General features: G+C 40.4%; 1 protein-coding gene across 3 annotated transcripts; it reads left to right on the forward strand.

The window, feature by feature from the left end:
- The first annotated feature begins 1,216 nt into the window (after positions 1–1,216).
- Positions 1,217–17,296, forward strand: ikbke (inhibitor of nuclear factor kappa B kinase subunit epsilon). Of its 3 annotated transcripts, XM_049580555.1 has the most exons (22): positions 1,221–1,503; positions 1,589–1,677; positions 2,106–2,205; positions 2,465–2,602; positions 4,973–5,102; positions 5,186–5,367; positions 6,606–6,766; positions 7,058–7,168; positions 7,287–7,466; positions 8,671–8,867; positions 9,191–9,249; positions 9,376–9,467; positions 9,632–9,733; positions 10,045–10,102; positions 13,198–13,310; positions 13,396–13,472; positions 13,565–13,604; positions 13,704–13,805; positions 14,608–14,704; positions 14,909–15,000; positions 15,084–15,155; positions 15,253–17,296. In XM_049580555.1, the coding sequence occupies exons 3-22, from the start codon at positions 2,107–2,109 to the stop codon at positions 15,314–15,316; spliced, it is 2,166 nt and encodes a 721-aa protein (XP_049436512.1). In that variant the 5' UTR covers positions 1,221–1,503; positions 1,589–1,677; position 2,106; the 3' UTR covers positions 15,317–17,296. The 3 variants fall into 3 exon arrangements, 2 of the variants coding, with proteins under 2 accessions (XP_049436512.1, XP_049436503.1); XM_049580546.1 differs by having other exon boundaries at positions 1,221–1,677; XR_007449627.1 differs by lacking the exons at positions 14,909–15,000; positions 15,084–15,155; positions 15,253–17,296 and having other exon boundaries at positions 1,217–1,677; positions 13,396–13,476; positions 14,608–14,644.
- The last annotated feature ends 11 nt before the right edge of the window (positions 17,297–17,307 follow it).

The raw sequence follows: 17,307 nt of genomic DNA on the forward strand, positions 1-17,307 counted from the left end.
TTTACTCACTGTAATTAAGAAAATAAACATCTTAAATCGCCCGCCTGACTCTAAAATAGGCTACACCTTCAAGATTTCAGTGACTTCCAAACAGTGCAGATTTTAAGTCGGGGAACAGAGTGCACTAGTATCAGATCATATACACTTTGAGGTGGTTTATAAACTGACTGGTATCAATTAGATCTTACAGATCGTATATGTGCTCATGCAGAACAACCACTGCTCCACCCAGCTTGGTCTTGACAAGGCGTTGGAAACATCAAGTCCAAACTGGTAGAAAAGATTTCCTCACATAGATAGATCTGCGTAGATGTAAGTGTGTGGAAATCTTTTCTACTAGTTACAGATCAAATTTGGGAATTTGTCTGTCACGCTGAACAGCAGGGGGGCCACACTGCAGATATATCAGAGACAAATCCTGGCAACATTAATGGAACAACTAAAAGGACGTGATGACAGCACTTATGTTGACTCTACAGGGACGTGGGAACACAATCATATCTGATTCTTCACATTTATAAAGGTGAAAACACATGGGTTAAATAATTAGAAATAAAAATGATGAATCCCTGAATAGGGATAAAACAAACTCTAAAAAGTCAGTTCAGGGTCTGATGGTTCAAAGGTATCTTGGGGAAACAGCAGTTGATATTGGTTGATATGCTGATTGTCCTTCCAAATAGATAGATAGATAGATAGATAGATAGATAGATAGATAGATAGATAGATAGATCCTTTATTGTAACAAAACTCTGTTAGAGCAATCTGGTTAGCAGCATATAAATGTGAACACATGTACATGTACCAACACACACTCAGATATTCACTGACACACACTTGCTGATCACATCCTTCACACGGTCACACACACACACACACACGCACATTCATATCTATATTTTTAAGATATATGATTAGTAGTAGATATATGATGAAAAATAGTCAAACACAGCAGTTATTGCACAAAGGGCTTGGGAATAGTAGGGTGGACATTCAGCTGTAGTTACTCTTTGACATGGAGGTTCCCAGCATGGGTCTGAGCACCCACAGGGACCTCAGGGGCCTCAGGGACCCCGGGGGCCTCTTCTACGGGATAAAACTTAACTCAAATCGAAACTAGGAACAGAATATATGCAATATTTCTCTGCCTCAGTGTAATGTGATGTAGGGCTGTGTGCCATCAGTGTACCCTGCTCTCATATACACTGAGACACAGGCGGAAGTTCAGACACAGAGTGAAAACTGTCAAGTTTGCACTTCGCTGTTATTTCCGCCATCATTTATGAGTATAGACTGTGAAGTCCACACTTCCTAAAACAGTCACGGCAATGCCTTGCTGCCGGCTGCTGCTATTATTGAAACTCATAAACTCTTTGGCTACACGTAAGACGGAAACATAGGGAAGCTGTTCTGCCTGCCTGCACCGTACCTGCCCAGCTGTGTGTGCCACTGCTTTCGCTCGCTACGGAAGACTTGGCTCGCGTAGGCGTATTTTGCTTTCAAGTAAGTTTGACTTACCGTAATGCTCCGGAGCAGTTTGAGCTGTAACTGACAAGACAGACGTTTATTGTGACGCCATATTTCACGGGAAAACCAGCTGTGTAGTGGGAGAACCGGTCGAGGCACAGCTGTCAGGACGGATTCACTAGAGTCCGGCTAACTGCAGCAGCAGCTCAGGTAAGCTAACAGTACGGCTAACTTAACTTTTCAGTTAGTGAAACGGACTCGCTAAAACCTTACTAAAGTGGTTAACTAGCATAAATAGTTGTTAGTAATAAACTGTTTTATTACAGTACGCAGTTAACTTGCTGTCTGTCTGTTAAATTAAAGTAATGCTAAATAAAAGTAACCAGAGCACACCTAGCTAACTATGTAGGTCAACTGTTAACATCTCTATGACATAACAAATTTAGCTTTACTCTCTGTGGTAACTTAAAGTTTGTCTGTTGTACCGTACTTAGCTAACGTTACCTAACAGCTAATATGTGGCTACTTTATTGTTTATTTCCTATCTAATGTGTCTTGTTTTTAAGGACAAAGAGGACTTGTCTCTGTCAATGTTTTTCTAATTCCCTGTCTAATTATTGTCCCGGTCTCCCCCCCAGCATGTCAGGTATTACAGCCAGCACAACAAGCTACCTGTGGTCTTTACAAGATGTCCTCGGTCAAGGGGCCACTGCCAGTGTCTACAAGGCTCGCAACAAGGTAGCCACCCTGTGCATGATTCTTATCACCATCATAACACACTGTCAAGTTGTTGTTTTTTCCACTGAGCGGCTCAATCACATCACTCTTGCCATTTATCTCAGATGCTTCAGCCTACTCACTGGCTGAAAAGCAACACCAGGAAGTGTGATAAGAAAAGGTTGTGGCTGCAGTGCTGATGTGTGCTGGCTTTGATGTTCTGACATGGTGCTGTGTGACTTGTTAGCTGATGTGAATGTGTGTGTTTGTGCATGTGCAGAGGTCGGGTGAGCTGGTAGCTGTCAAGGTGTTCAACACAGTGAGCTACAACCGCCCCCATGAGGTCCAGATGAGAGAGTTTGAGATGCTGAGGAAGCTCAACCACAGCAATATTGTCAGGCTGTATGCTGTGGAAGAGGTAAGGCCACCATGAGAGCAGGGAAGACAAGGGAAACTCCAGCCATGTGGTGGGATATGTATCACTGTGTAAAACAGAGCTGCAGCTTTATTTCAAATTCATTTGGAACATGGAATAGGAAAGCATTTATTCACTTGGTCCTACACTGTTAGACAATAATAATAATGATAATAAGTGCGCCACATATCAATAATTAACATAATCAAGACATAATAAAAACAACAACTTTTAAAAGAACTGATAAAAACACTTAAGTGTATAAAGGCTGAGGAAATAAAAGACAGTCTAAATAAACTTAAAACTCAAGTAAAATCAGGAAAGGTGCTCCGATAAAAGTATATTTTAAGAAGGGACTTAAAGAGATCACTGACTCAGCTGACCTGATTTCCTCGGGCGGACTGTTCCAGCGCCTCGGGGCCCTGACAGCAAACACTCTGTCCCTTGGGACAATGGAAAGATAGCTTTCTTAATACATTTACACATACATTCTCAGTCACTTGGTAATTGAAATGGTAAATGGACTACACTTGTACATCGCTGTTCTATTCTTCCACTCAAAGCCCTTTTTACACTATGAGTCATATTCACACACACACACTCATACACTGATGGCCGAGGCTACCACACAGGGCGCTACCTGCTTCTCAGTTCTTTTTCTTTAACACACACACATGCCATATGGGGTTCAGTATCCTGCTCAAGCTGGGGGAGTTCCATCACAGATCACACCACCAATCTTCCGACTAGTGGATGACCCACTTTACCTCCTGCGGCAAAGCCACCCCATTCCCTTCCCTCTCTGAGTTATAGGTTTTCTAGCATCTATCACTGAATTCTTCCACATCATAATGTTTACAGAGTTGAGGAGTTGCAGCTCACCTCCTAATGTATTAACACATGTATGCCGTTCACACTTGCTGTCTCTTTGAAAACTGGTGTAGTCCCGAATGACTTAAAAGTAGCTAAGGTACTGCCACTTTTCAAAGAAGGTGATCCTTGTCTCTTCAATAATTACCGTCCTATATCAATTTTACCCTGCTTCTCCAAGGTTTTGGAGAAGTTGGTCTATGCAAGAGTGTTGAAACATCTTAATGGCAACAACATCCTGTATAAGCACCAATATGGATTTCGTAAAAATCACTCGACCTATATGGCTCTCCTTCAACTTGCTGACAAAATTTATGAAGCATTAAATGACGATAAGTTTGCAATTGGCATTTTTCTGGATTTATTAAAAGCCTTTGATACAGTTGATCATAGTATCCTAATATCCAAACTTGTTCGTTATGGTTTTCAGGATGTTGTTATCCATTGGCTTAGAGATTATCTCAGCAACCGGCAGCAATATGTTTGTATAGAGGGTATGAATTCCAATAGAACTGTGGTTTCTTGTGGTGTACCACAAGGTTCAATTCTTGGGCCTTTTCTGTTTTTCTTTTCTGATTTTTATAAATGATTTTGTTGTACAGTTTGATACCGCACTGCCCATTATTTTCGCTGATGACAAATATAGTTTTTTCACGTTCTGACTTCGGTTCCCTGATTAAAGATGCAAATACTATACTTGCACAAAACTCGAGATGGTTTCAGATGAATAGGCTTTCCTTAAATATCAACAAATCCAATTATATGATTTTCAGACAAAAAAAAAAATATTCAAAACAAGACTCTAAATTATTAATCAATGACATTGAAATTAAACAGGTCTCTCATGCCAAATTTTTAGGTGTTATTGTTGATGAAGGCCTTACGTGGAAAAGCCATATTGGGCTTGTGTGCAAAAAAAGTATGAAGTCTTATGGCATAATTAGAATGATTTCTTCTTTAGTGAATCACTCCAGTCTTCTGACATTGTATTGCAGTTTAATATACCCATATTTATCTTATTGTAATATTATATGGGCCAGTACATTTCCTACTTCTCTTCACAAACTTTTTTTGTTGCAAAAGAAATTCATAAGGCTTGCCACTACTTCTACTCACTCTGAACCATCTGCTCCTCTTTTTAGGCAACTTAAGATATTATCAATTTTTTATATTAATGTGTATCAGACCTGTATTTTTATGTTTAACTGTATTGAAAAGGTTGATTATTTTCCTGCTGTTTTCCATATTTTTTCATGCCAAATTCCAGTATTCAATGTTAGGAATTTTTTTTGATGTTTTTTATTTTCACTTTGCTTTAGGCTCTTGTGTTGAATTGGTGATGTACTGTATTTAAGGAGCTGAGGCCCCGTATAGGCCCATCTGGATCTCTTGCCTCTGCTCAGCACCTTTATTTTGTGATGGCCATTTTTTGTTTTTTCTATTGTCTTGTGCAATGGTGCGAAATAAACAAATAATAAAATAAAATAAAATGTCTCCCTCTAGCTCCCATCTAAACAGAAGGTACTGGTGATGGAGTATTGTTCAGGGGGAAGTCTGCTCAGCCTGCTAGAGGAGCCAGAAAATGCCTTTGGCCTGCCTGAAACAGAGTTCCTCACAGTCTTGCAGTGTGTAGGTGGGTAGGTGGGTGTATATCTTGGTATTTCCCCAACAATCTCATATACCTAAACTGAAGTTTTCTTGCTTTCTTCTCTTCAGTGCAAGGAATGAACCACCTGCGGGAAAATGGAGTGGTGCACCGGGACATTAAGCCAGGCAACATCATGCGGCAGGTCGGGGAGGACGGCAAGTCTGTTTATAAGCTGACTGACTTTGGGGCAGCAAGAGAGCTGGAAGATGATGAGAAGTTTGTGTCTATCTACGGAACTGAAGAGTATCTGGTAAGATAACAGTCCCATTAATAAACTTAATAAGCCTGAGTTTCGTGCAACCAGGGGATATGCAGTCAGAAATTACTTTTTGATATTTCCTGACAGCTGAACAAGAAACAGGTCTGATAGCATAACCCACTTGGTGAAGGTAATACACAACAAAACAGACACCCATAAAACCCACTGGTGGGAATGACATTTCCAACCACTTTGACGTCTGAGCAGTTGTCTTATGGAGATTTGTCTCCACTGTGTGGTGTGCACAGAGTGTCTTATATCATCTTTACTACAGGTTAGCCTGCAGGCACTCTTAACATAGCCTGTCAAATTTATATTCCATTACTGCCACCTTAAAGAACAAGAGGGGACGTTATGAACAGAAAATCTTTTTACTGCCTCAGTAGATGGGGACATTGCTGAGAAAGTGTATTAAGGCTCACCCAATGCCTTGGATAAATAAAGACATCAAAGTAAAATAGAAGAAAGTGATGAAATAATATTGTATCAATAAAAAAAGTATGCTCAGTGCATCCTTTAGATTGACAGTTTTAAGATTATTGCACATTTTGTGACTTCCTCTATCAGGTCAGTTTCCCTTCAGGGAACGTTCTCGAGGCTTGGAAGCAGAAACAGCATTGCTTTTCATTGTTGTAATAGTAGCTTGTTCTTTAGAAAAGCAACCATATGCAATACTATGTGTAATACATTTTTTAACAGTACCCATTTTATTTTACAGTCAAAGGTGCAATCAGTATACTCCATTCTATTCCCATTCATTTGGGTGCTTTCATTTACACCCTGGTTGTTTGCTTACAGTCTATAACCAGTCTTTCATACTAAATCATATTACCATGACTGCTACACAGGCCCATTTCCCCATGAGGATCGCTGATCATCTAAACTCTGATCTGAATTTCTATGTGCTGTATGTGATTGGTGGTTTGTTATAAATGCCACCAGATGTAAAAATTATCCTACCAGCGTTAGTGATTGCATTGAAATGACTTTGTGAGACAGGCCCTGTGGAGCTTAGAGCTTGATACCTGGAAGCAGTTTGTATTATCAAGACTGGAGGGCCCTCTAGTGGACAAATGGGGCTATTCACGAAAACAGCTTCACTGTAAACATTTCTGCACGACTGAATTTAACATGATGTTCCCTGATAAAAAGACAGAGACCTGGGGATAAACATGTCTTGCTTGTGTCCTCTCTTCTTACTCTGCATATGTTTGTGTGTGTTTGTGTAGCACCCAGACATGTATGAACGCGCTGTGTTGCGTAAGCCTCATCACAAGTCCTACGGTGTGAATGTAGACCTGTGGAGTATTGGTGTGACGTTTTACCACGCTGCCGCCGGGAGTCTTCCCTTCGCACCGTTCGGGGGACCACGCAGGAACAAGCCCACCATGTAAGTTAATAAATTAGGTGTGAGAGGGTTAATCACAGACCACACATTTCTGTTAGCAACACTGAGTTTTAAAGCTAATAGCTAATGAAATAATTATACCAGTTTTGATTATTTTTGCATTAGGTCTCAAAATGCCTCTTTTAAGCTCCATTAACACAGCCATGATACATACTGGAAAGCATATCACCATGGAATAATGAATGCTGTTTCTTCAGGAATCCTGGGGTATCCGCCAGAACATGAACATCCATCAATGATCCATCAGCCTGACTTGTGTGTTTTGTTGTGTAGGTTCAAAATAACCACAGAAAAGCCTATGGGGGCAATAGCTGGAATACAGCGGGTGGAGGACGGGCCTATAGAGTGGAGCTACCACCTACCTCACAGCTGTCAGCTCTCACAGTATGTAGAGCATTTGAACATGTATCTCAGTGACTCTTTAATGAAAGTACATGATGCTAACTCTTCCTCGATTGTCTCCATGTATTTCTCTTCCATTCTGCCCCCTCTCTGTCTGTAGGGGTCTGAGGGTGCTGCTGGTTCCAGTACTGGCAGGTATACTGGAGGCTGACCAGGAGAGGTGTTGGGGTTTTGACCAGTTCTTCACGGCCACCACAGACATACTGCAGAGGCAGCCAGTTCACCTGTTCTCTCTGCAACAGGCCATGGCGCATTGCATCTACATACACCACTACAACACGTAAGTCTGCACAGGTATATCGTCACACACGTTATTCTGAGCAGACTAAAACGAAGCAGGAAGGATTTAAAACATGACTGCCTAAAGTAAAAAAGCATTTGTTTGTAATTGTCAGACTAGATTTCTAGTTTATTCTGCAGGAGTGACACACTTAAAGAGTCAGTAAAACCTGAAGGACAGATGATGAGGATGCTGCAACTTGCTCATGTCATGTTTTATCTTCCAAAATTAGAATTTTAAAAACTGTAGAATTTTATCTGTATTTGTACTGACTTAAATTTTGTAATTGGAGCCACATAATGAAAGGAGGGACAATGGTTTTATTTTAATGGCTGCACAGAGATTGTTGCATACAGTGCTATGCAAGATAAATTTTCTTGACCTTTAAATGTGCTTTCCCTGTTCATTTGGTATTTTTGTGTGATGGCATGGTACAAGAGTAGGCGGGGTTTTAGAACAAAGTGTATCCATGTAAATGAGGAAGTGTCAGGTGGGATGTTGCTAGTTTGGTCAAAGGTTACGGAAGTTATTGACGACATGAGTCATTAGTTGATGATTCCACCAGCTAAAAATGTGAAGCAGCTGCAGAGTTATGGGCATAATACTCCTTCAAAGAAGAGGCACATGTTTTGATGTGAGCTGATTCATGTCTGCAGATAATTTAGTTATTTATTGTTGTAAATCAGGAATTAGTTTTGAATGAAAAAAAAAAAAAAACACCAAACATTTCTAAAACTCAATTTGGATTGTAACCTGAATTATGCCCACCAAGCTTAAACAGACTTTGATAATGTTGTTAGCAAAGTCTGATAGACTGTAGAGGCAGTCAGATGTATCATGTGACCTTATTGATTAATCTTAGTTTTAAAAAAGTACAATTAGATAATGGGGCACGATATGTTTGTAGTTTTATGTAATTACAGTCACCAGTGGGTACTGTGTTTTTTCCACACACCGTTGCACATTGAAAATGTGAGCAGTCTTTCAATATCTCTACAAACATTGCAAACTAAAGGCCATTACATCTACGCTGGGCATTATGGATGTCCCTGCAGAATCACAGTTATAGCGGTGACCAAGAGCACTGACCCTGATCTTAGAACATTGATAGGGAGCAGAATCAGACCTGAATTTTTAAAAATGTCCTGGAAAATGATCTCTAAATAAGAGTGGAACCCTTTCTCTCTCCCCTCAATCCTCTCAGGGTGTCAGTATTCTTTGAGGAAGTGGCATCTCAGACTGGTATAGGAGTCCAGCTGCAACATCTGCTCTACCTGGGTCATGACCTGCCTCTGGAGGGCAGCATGAAGGTGGTCAACCTCCCCCGTACTTCACCTGCCCAGCCCCTCATTCTGCTCAGCTACGAGCCTGAAGCAAATACCAACCTGCCCTTTAGAGAACGTAAGACAATCAAAGACACGCACACGTTTGATATGTTCCTGTGAAGTCTCAGGCTTCCCTCTTTTTTATTCCGTGATATTCCCCAAGGGAGATATGAAAGAGTTTTGATAGGAGGTGTATCCCAGCATCACACCTACTCAGCTGTTTTATGCAGATTTTGTTTCATAATATTAATCTGAATGCCAGTTCCAGATGTGAGGAAAGGATACAGAAGATGAGTGCATTATGCAACAAATATTAATGCCCAAGCACACACACATTTACACACTGTTCCCATAAGTCATGTACGCATATTTAAGTGTATGTTTTTCTCTCCTCTGTAGCAGAGACACCAGTCATCCCATCCAGGTTTGATGTTATGGTGGACTACAACTTCTCCAAGGTACTGCTGCTCTGCTGATTTTCTTTGCCTCCCATGCCTAACGTTATGTTCAGTATTTAAATGTTATGTATTGTAAGCATCCCACCTATTATTTATTATCTCCTTCAATCCCCCTCTTCTCTGCAGGTAATAGTGGGAGTAGTCCACCAGTATCTGAGGATAGTACAGTTGCTGCACACACACCGAGAGCTGCTGCTGCAAGGATACTACAGCTACATGTGAGACCAACACGCGCACACACACACACACACACACACACACGCTAAAACAATGATTATTTGTTATACTGCACTGAGCAATGTACATCCAAGGTTATGCACTGATTCTAGGTAATTATCGTCATCAATCTCTTCTCCTCTCTCACACTTTTATTGTCCCGCAGGATGAGGTTGCGCAGGGAGTGCGAAGAAGCAGTGCACAGTATCACGATGATCACCTTTAGACTGCAGTCTTGCCTCACCGTTGTACTCAGGACTAGCAGACTGTGAGTTTTGTCAACACACACACTTTGAGATGAATAAAGGGATTATTATGTGGTCCCACAATTGGGCTGTTGAAATGCACAAATATGTATTTGTATGACATGCATTATGATACACAGCAAGTGGAGCTGCACTTGCTTTTTCACGTTGAATTTTTGACTACGTGTGATGTCATTTTGGCTTACTGTTGTTGTCAACTGCTAACAGCATAGGTTGTTTCTGAGAGATGAAATTTGCTGACACGTGTTTTATATAGTAATAATTCAGCTATTTATTTTTCCTCCCATATCTGTTGTATCTTTATTTTTCTTAGAAACCATTACACTTCAGAAAACCCAGGTCCAGCTGACAGCAGGCAAAAACTGGATCTGGTGAGTGCCGTCAGGAAGTAGTATTACAGCTTGACTGATGAAGCTGATGGAAATGGTGTCGGGATTTGGCTTCCCTCCATATTTTTGTGCCAGTATTCATTCATTAATGAGTATATGGTGTAGAATTGCAGATCGAGAGTGATGGGAAAAGGAACAACACGCAGCAAAGGTGTTGGACACTTTTAATCTATTTTGATGGCCAGCTCTTGGCAGGTACCAGCCTTGCTGACATATTATTTACTGGGATAAATTAAAACAAATGAAACTGTTGAAAGTAGGACTGGGTATTTTATCATTCCATTAGCAATACCAAAACAATACTTTCATGAATGCCTTACTTTGAGAAATATAAATGTGTTTTTCTACTTAACCTCTTTTCTAAAACCAAGCAAAAGCTGTAGTAAAAACAGACACATTTCAGTCAAAACTCGAACTTAATGAGGTTTGACAGTCATTAAATGTGAGATTCAAACCCACCACCTCGCAAAATTTTGTGTTTTATGCAACCAAGGTGCCCTAAGAGGTCTCTCTTTCTTTCTCTTTGGCAACACTTGTGGCAATAAGCAGTAATTGCAATGTGTTTGTTGGCAGACTTACACCTCCTCCTAACTGGATAGGCAAACATCAAATTGTTTCATCTTTTCCCAGTGAAGATGTCCTAACCTGCACCAGCAAACATGTTAAGCAAAGTGTCGCTTGTTTGAAAAACTTTATGCCCTGTGTATTTTGGCAAAGCTTTGCTCACCTCCAACCTGTTTTTAGAGCAACAACAAGGCTCACTCATTAGGCTCCCTGAATGTTGTTGTCGCTTGTAGTACATCTGGACAAATTTTCACGCTCCACCCGTCAGAGTTTGCTATATGTTAGGAAGAGGTGTAAGGCTGAAAACCAGTTTGGTGAATTCATTTTTATCAGCTTGTTTGATGAGCCCTGCAGCTGGCGAGATAAAAGGGTTATGACAGTAACCCGTTAAGTTTGATCCCAGGCTCCTCCAGTCCACACGTTGAAGTATCCTTGAGCAAGATACTGAACCTCAGCTCATGATGGCTGTTCCATCGGTGTGTGAGTGTGATAAAACCTGAGTAGCAGGTGGCACCTTGTATGGTAGCCTTAGCCACCAGTGTATGAATGTGTGCGTGAATGGGTGAACGTGGCTCGTATTGTAAAAAGCGCTTTGAGTGGTTGGAAGACTAAAAAGACGCTATACAAGTGCAGGTCCATTTATTCAGGCCCGAGCACCAGGTGTGAGGACCCTGTTGAAACTGAAGGAATTATTATTTTTCCCACAAATTAATCACATTTCCACTATAGGTGCTTGAAAACTCACCAAACTTTGCATACACACCAGAACTGGTGAATAAGTTGATACAAAAATTTTATACTTTATGGGTCTCATGCTTAGGTGTAAAAAAAAAAAGTGGCTCAGTTGTGCCCCTACAAAAACTCAATGAAGTCCCCCTACTTAACCTTACTGTACGTTTCACCTACATGTGCGAAATTTAGTGTACTCATGTATGATGTCCACACATACAAAAGGTTTCTTGGATTCATACCCTAAACTTAACAGGAAGTCAGCCATTTTGAATTTACTGTGCAATTTTTGTACATTTTGGGTCATTTATAGGGGTCATACTTTTAAACTCCACCTGGAGATTTAATCTGATTGACTTCAAATTTTGTCTGTACCATCTGAAGACTTTTGACATGAAAAGTTGTTGAAGGCTTAAGTTTTCGTCAAACCATGTGACCGTAGCAAGACATTAACCCTATGGGCCCAAACGACGCATAGTGCGTCCAAATTCACACCTGTTCTTCTCTATTGATTTTCTCCGCGACTGTGCGTCATAGCGAGAAGCCATATCACGTGAAACAGTGAAATTGTAGCTTTCCGACAAGACTAATCACTTGTCGGTAGTCCAATGTCTTCAAAGTGAAAAAAAAATGATAAAGTTACTCTAAAATCATGAATAACAGAGCTTTCATACAACTCTGCACACACATTACTCTTGGATGGATTACTCGCGAATGCAGGCTCGCACAAAAATGACACACATATCACATGAAAGCGCAGGACTAGAGCTTTCCAGTGATACCACACACGTCATTGTTCTGTCATCCCATCACACTATAAATCCAGATCAATTGTCTAAAAAATAAAAAAACAATAAAAACCAACTTGCTATGGTGAGATACATAGAAAAATGTAAGAATTTAGTAACACAGATTTGTTTTTTTCATTGATATAAAAATTAATATAAAATACAGGCACATAGAATGACATGTAATGATGGCAAATCTGGTTAGCCCAGATTGTCCTGAAAAAAAACAAGATATAGCATGTATATGTAGCCTTTATAATGACTGTGATATGAGCTTAAAAGTAAAGGCAGTAAAAATACCCCAAAAACGCCTAGGGCCCATAGGGTTAAATTTCCATGTTTTGCCATCAAACAGGAAGTGGTTTTTAACCCCACCATACCTTGTCCAATCTGCCCCAAACTTCACGTCAGAAGAAACATGCTAAATAGGTGTCATAGTCACTGCGCCACCTACTGGCAACAGGAAATAAGCCTTGTCTGACAATCATTTGATTGACATAAAATTGAAATGGTGTGGTCTACAATTGATATACAACAACATGGCCTATATTCGGTGTGTTCTCCAGCGCCACATGGTGGACACCTGAAGTGCTACCATATGTGCAATAGAGCACTCAATCACCCACATTCTACACAGGAAATACCATCTCACCCCTGCATGCACTACCCGACTTAAGTTGAAACGAACAGCTACATTAGCTGGTGTGCCACCAGTACACTCGATGTGCATGAAGGTGCGAGATCCCATTCATCGCTGATTGCAGCTTTAACTTAAATTAAAATCTTTTAGATTATTATTTGAATTAGACATTGCACCATCAATATCACCAAAAGACTAAATTGACAGAGGTGCAGCATTGCTAGACTCAATTCACTTAATTTGAAATGGTGTAAATGTAAACTAATCCAGGATTATGGACTGTGAACTATTTATTTTGTGGCAGATTTGTGATCTGTTGATTCAGCTAACAGAGTCTGTGGCTGCTCTCTCTACAGGTCAACCAGCACTTGCCTATTTATGCCGCTGGAATCAAAGAGTTTCAGAACCGACTGGAACATCTGCAGATTGAACAGGCTAAGTTATCAGAGACACTGGCCAATGACAAGAGGTACTCCAGGCAGGCAGGGGTTCAAAACATCAAGGTGGCCTCATGGGTTTATGGTGTTTGAACTCTGACCTCTTTCCTCCCATAGCTGTCAGAAGATGGAGATGCTGCTGAAGAAGATAACAGCAATTCATCAGCATTATCGTAAAGACAGACAAACTGGCAGTATGTATGTTTCCTTGTTGGTATATGCTGGATTTTTATAGCTGTTTTTGTACATAGTAAAATATCTTACTCTTTTCTTATTTTCACCACAGAGCTGGCATACAACGACGAGCAAATCCACAAATTTGAGAAGTGAGTATGTGTCCACACAGCTGCTGTCCTGCTCACCCAGCCTGTGAAGGATGTTATTCTGTGCGCTCCTGTAATCTGCCTGTCTTTCTCCTTTCCCAGAATCCACCTGTCGTCCCACATTAAGCGAGTGAAATCTCTCCATAGAGAGGACTGTGTGCAGAGATACAAAGAGCTTTTGGCCTCGACGAGGACTTGGAGCAGGTCAGAGCTGCTCCAAACACAGCAGATTCACCTCAGCTGTGTTATCCAGACCATGATGACTATTTACAGTAACTGTTTGTTTGACAGCCGCTCACACAGATGAGAAGATGGAAGCTTATATGAAGGAGATTAACACAGGACAGTAGGACATTGCTATTCAGCAGTCCCTCTCAAACAGATTAAAATAGTAGTCTACATTAGTAATCATCAATTCACACTTGTTTAGCAAGTGATATTGAAGCACTAAAACTGTGTTACACTTCACATTTGTGCATAATGATGTGGGAGGTGTGACCTGATCTAAATCTAGAAAAAAGAGTATTTGTTCTTCTTGTTTGTTTTTTTGTCACTTATTTTGCTTCTGTGGAAACATACAGTAGTACTGCTATTTAACTGATTACATGAACAGATAATCCTCATTTCAAATATACCTAATAAGAACAGTGCAATGTGTAAACAGCAGTGGTGTAGGAGAGTTTTCAGGTTCGACTGTGTGTGTGTAGATACATGCAACCAAATGCTTCTAATACAAACAATTATGTTACGTTCCCACCAATTCTCCAAGGTAGCGGTGAAGATTTGAAGAACTTAAAGCCTTCATTAACATGTGGGCTTAAGAAAGTTGGTTATGGTTCAAGTATTGTTTAGGTTTGAAAAGGGTAATAAATAACTTGAATTTGAGGGAATTTGGCCTAGAAAGTCCTTGAAAAAACCTTGTTTTTGATGTTTTGAAGATGGGGGAACCCTGACTAACATTTTAGTGTAACATTTTTTCATTTCCATTTCTCTGATGTGTGTGCAGTGTTTTACTGGAGATGCAGACCCGCCTGCAGGACTTCAGGTCTTTTTCCATAGGCTTACTGGCAGACCTGGAGATGACTGAGCAGCAGCAAAATAAGGTCAACATCTCACTTTTTCCATGTTGCAAATCTGTCTCTGCAACTCAGATCAGACATAACATAGCAGTGTGCACAAAGACATGTTCACTGATAAGAAAGTAATGTGATATTTTATGAGTGGTTTTTTTTAGGTTTGGGAATATTACTTAGTGATGCCACTCACTCAGCATCTCAGTGGTGTAATGTCTCATCTGTCCTCCTCAGGCTCTGGACGTTATGCTTATCAATCTACAGTCCAAGCAAGTGGGACAAGAGTTTGGAATTGCACCCAGGGACAAGGACCAGATGGTCTCTAGGTGTGTCTTTGTGTATGTGTGTGTGCATGCAAGATACAGACAGTTGTCCAGTTGCCCTGATAACATATCTTCCTTTGTTCCAGGATGCACCATCTGAAGGAGGAAATGGAGATGTTGGTGAGGGAACTACAGTGTAACAACAGCGTTATTGAGAGGTTAGTTGAGACCAACTTCCTTTATTAGTCGAAACGTACACCTCACATACCGTAGGTGAGAACGTATGATGTTGACTGTAATTGTTTTGTCTTATAGTTTGGGAGGAGTGAACGCTGCAGCACCTCTGGAGCCAAGCTTGGCCAGACCTTCTACACTGTGAAAAAATTGCAGCATCTTTGCATCTTATTCACAAATACACACACAAACTCTACATGAAGCACCTACTTTTAGCTGCCACTCATGAACGGTTATGGACAATATGCCGGATCTTCTTTCAAGGACCGGCTGCAGCCTGTGCTGTATGAAGAGGAAGGAGCTGAAGACAATCAATAAAATGTGGATCTCAATTTAGAGATAAGATGCACAGAGAGGAGGAGGAAACGTCACTGATGGATTTTTACTCAGTGTGTATATCTGTGTGTGGTGAGTGTGTGTGTGTGTGTGTGTGTGTGTGTGTGTGTGGCTGGCAACTGAGTTCAGCAGCTCAATACAAACCTCATTAATGCCTTTAGTGTTATTGTATTTCTAATAGGCTGCCACAGTGATGGACCATCAGGAAAACGCAAAATGAATGCCAAGTCAGCTGCTCGAGAGTTGTTTCCTCTTTGTCCCACAGAAGAAGCACTGCAGAATCTGGAGGACCTTAAATGATTAATTTAACCAGACTGACACTATATCTCTCCGTCTGTGTATGTTTGCGTGTCTTCTGTCTGTGTTTGTCGAAGGCTGGAGACGTCTGCTGTCTTTTCCCCATAATGGTTGATCATTCAAATGCTTTCATGTGACTGGATCTCTAGGTTTACTTCAAGAATATCATTGTAAATTCAGTGAATGAATGGTGATTGATTGTATCATTGATTGTCAACTTCTCCATGCACACAGCACTGTTGCTTTGAAGTGAAATTTGTCTCTCCTCCTGTTGATGTTTAACGTGAATGATAAGTTATTTTTTTGTATTGTATCGTAGGTTTTTACTGTAAAAGAGAAGAAACAAAATCAGGGAAACCCAGTACTAACCACAATGTCTCCTTTTTAGCAGAAGTACACAGTATGGCAAATTAACGCTATAAAATGACATTAGCCAGCCAGTGTGGTTCATGTGCTGGGGAAATCCCTGGGTTTATTTGTTTATAAAGGGATCTCAGGTGATGCATGAGGTCAGAGGACATTGACAATTATACTTTTGTCCTACTTAAAAACTATTTTGCCATGTTTTTAGTCTCATGTGTTTTGTCTTGTGAAATGATTGAAAGATTATCTCAGTGGAAGTAGTAACAAAGATAGAAAAGTAAAAGTAAAAACCATTTCATGTCCCCTCTTGTATATCTACAGCTGCTTCATACCTCTGTGAGGATGAATCACCATGTTCTGAAAAGTCAATTTGTCATGACTGTGTGACAACAGAACACTGTCACATTCAGTCTGTACTCAAATTACTTTAACATTAAGTTAGATGTGGGTAGGTGTAACCACGCTTTGACGATGAAAGGTCTCAAACAAAGTAGAAAACAAGCCGAGTTGTTGTGACACTGCAAAGCACAGAGAATGAAATTGAAAGTTTCTCACTCAGTCTGTGTAGGAGTGGCGCGGGCGTCCTCGGGGGCTTTTTCGTTTTAGTTAGGGGGACGAGCTCAACTGCCTCTGTGGTTTTTAGCAGCTCATATGACGTGCTGTTGGCAAAGTGGAAAATTTGATAACTTTCCTGTCTCTGGCCTACACAAACAAGTGTGAGATTGTTTTTATCACTAGAGTTAGACTCTTCTTGGTCATTCAATACAAACTGTAGGCCCAGTTCTTAATCTTGCTGTGCCGTACATCCTTTTTCATACCTTCAGTTTAATGAGTTAATGTGTAGTTTCAACAGTGAGACAGCACTTCTGTCCGAGCCCTCTTTAGCACCTACAAGAGAAGTGAAAATTGACTGCTAGTGTTAGGGAGTAACTAGTTACATGTCATTAAATTACAAAATAAATGTAGTTGTAATCATTATTATTCATTGTCAGCCATTATTACAAAAGCATACATCCAAATATATTCTTTGTGTTTAAAAAAAAGTTTATACATAGAATATAACATTCATTCTGTTGATTTGCATCTTTTATCTTTTCGCCATGCCAGAATGTCTTGTGTTGACCTCGCCTATTTCCTGAT

This window comes from Epinephelus fuscoguttatus, linkage group LG1 (assembly GCF_011397635.1).
Source record: "Epinephelus fuscoguttatus linkage group LG1, E.fuscoguttatus.final_Chr_v1".
NCBI lineage: Eukaryota > Metazoa > Chordata > Actinopteri > Perciformes > Serranidae > Epinephelus > Epinephelus fuscoguttatus.

Excerpts from the sequence above, each read along its gene's own strand:
- ikbke (XM_049580546.1), top strand. The coding sequence starts at position 2,107 with ATGTCAGGTATTACAGCCAGCACAACAAGCTACCTGTGGTCTTTACAA. Across the intron at positions 14,705-14,908 it reads CTGAGCAGCAGCAAAATAAG|GCTCTGGACGTTATGCTTAT; the intron begins GTCAACATCTCA and ends TGTCCTCCTCAG. Across the intron at positions 15,001-15,083 it reads AAGGACCAGATGGTCTCTAG|GATGCACCATCTGAAGGAGG; the intron begins GTGTGTCTTTGT and ends CCTTTGTTCCAG.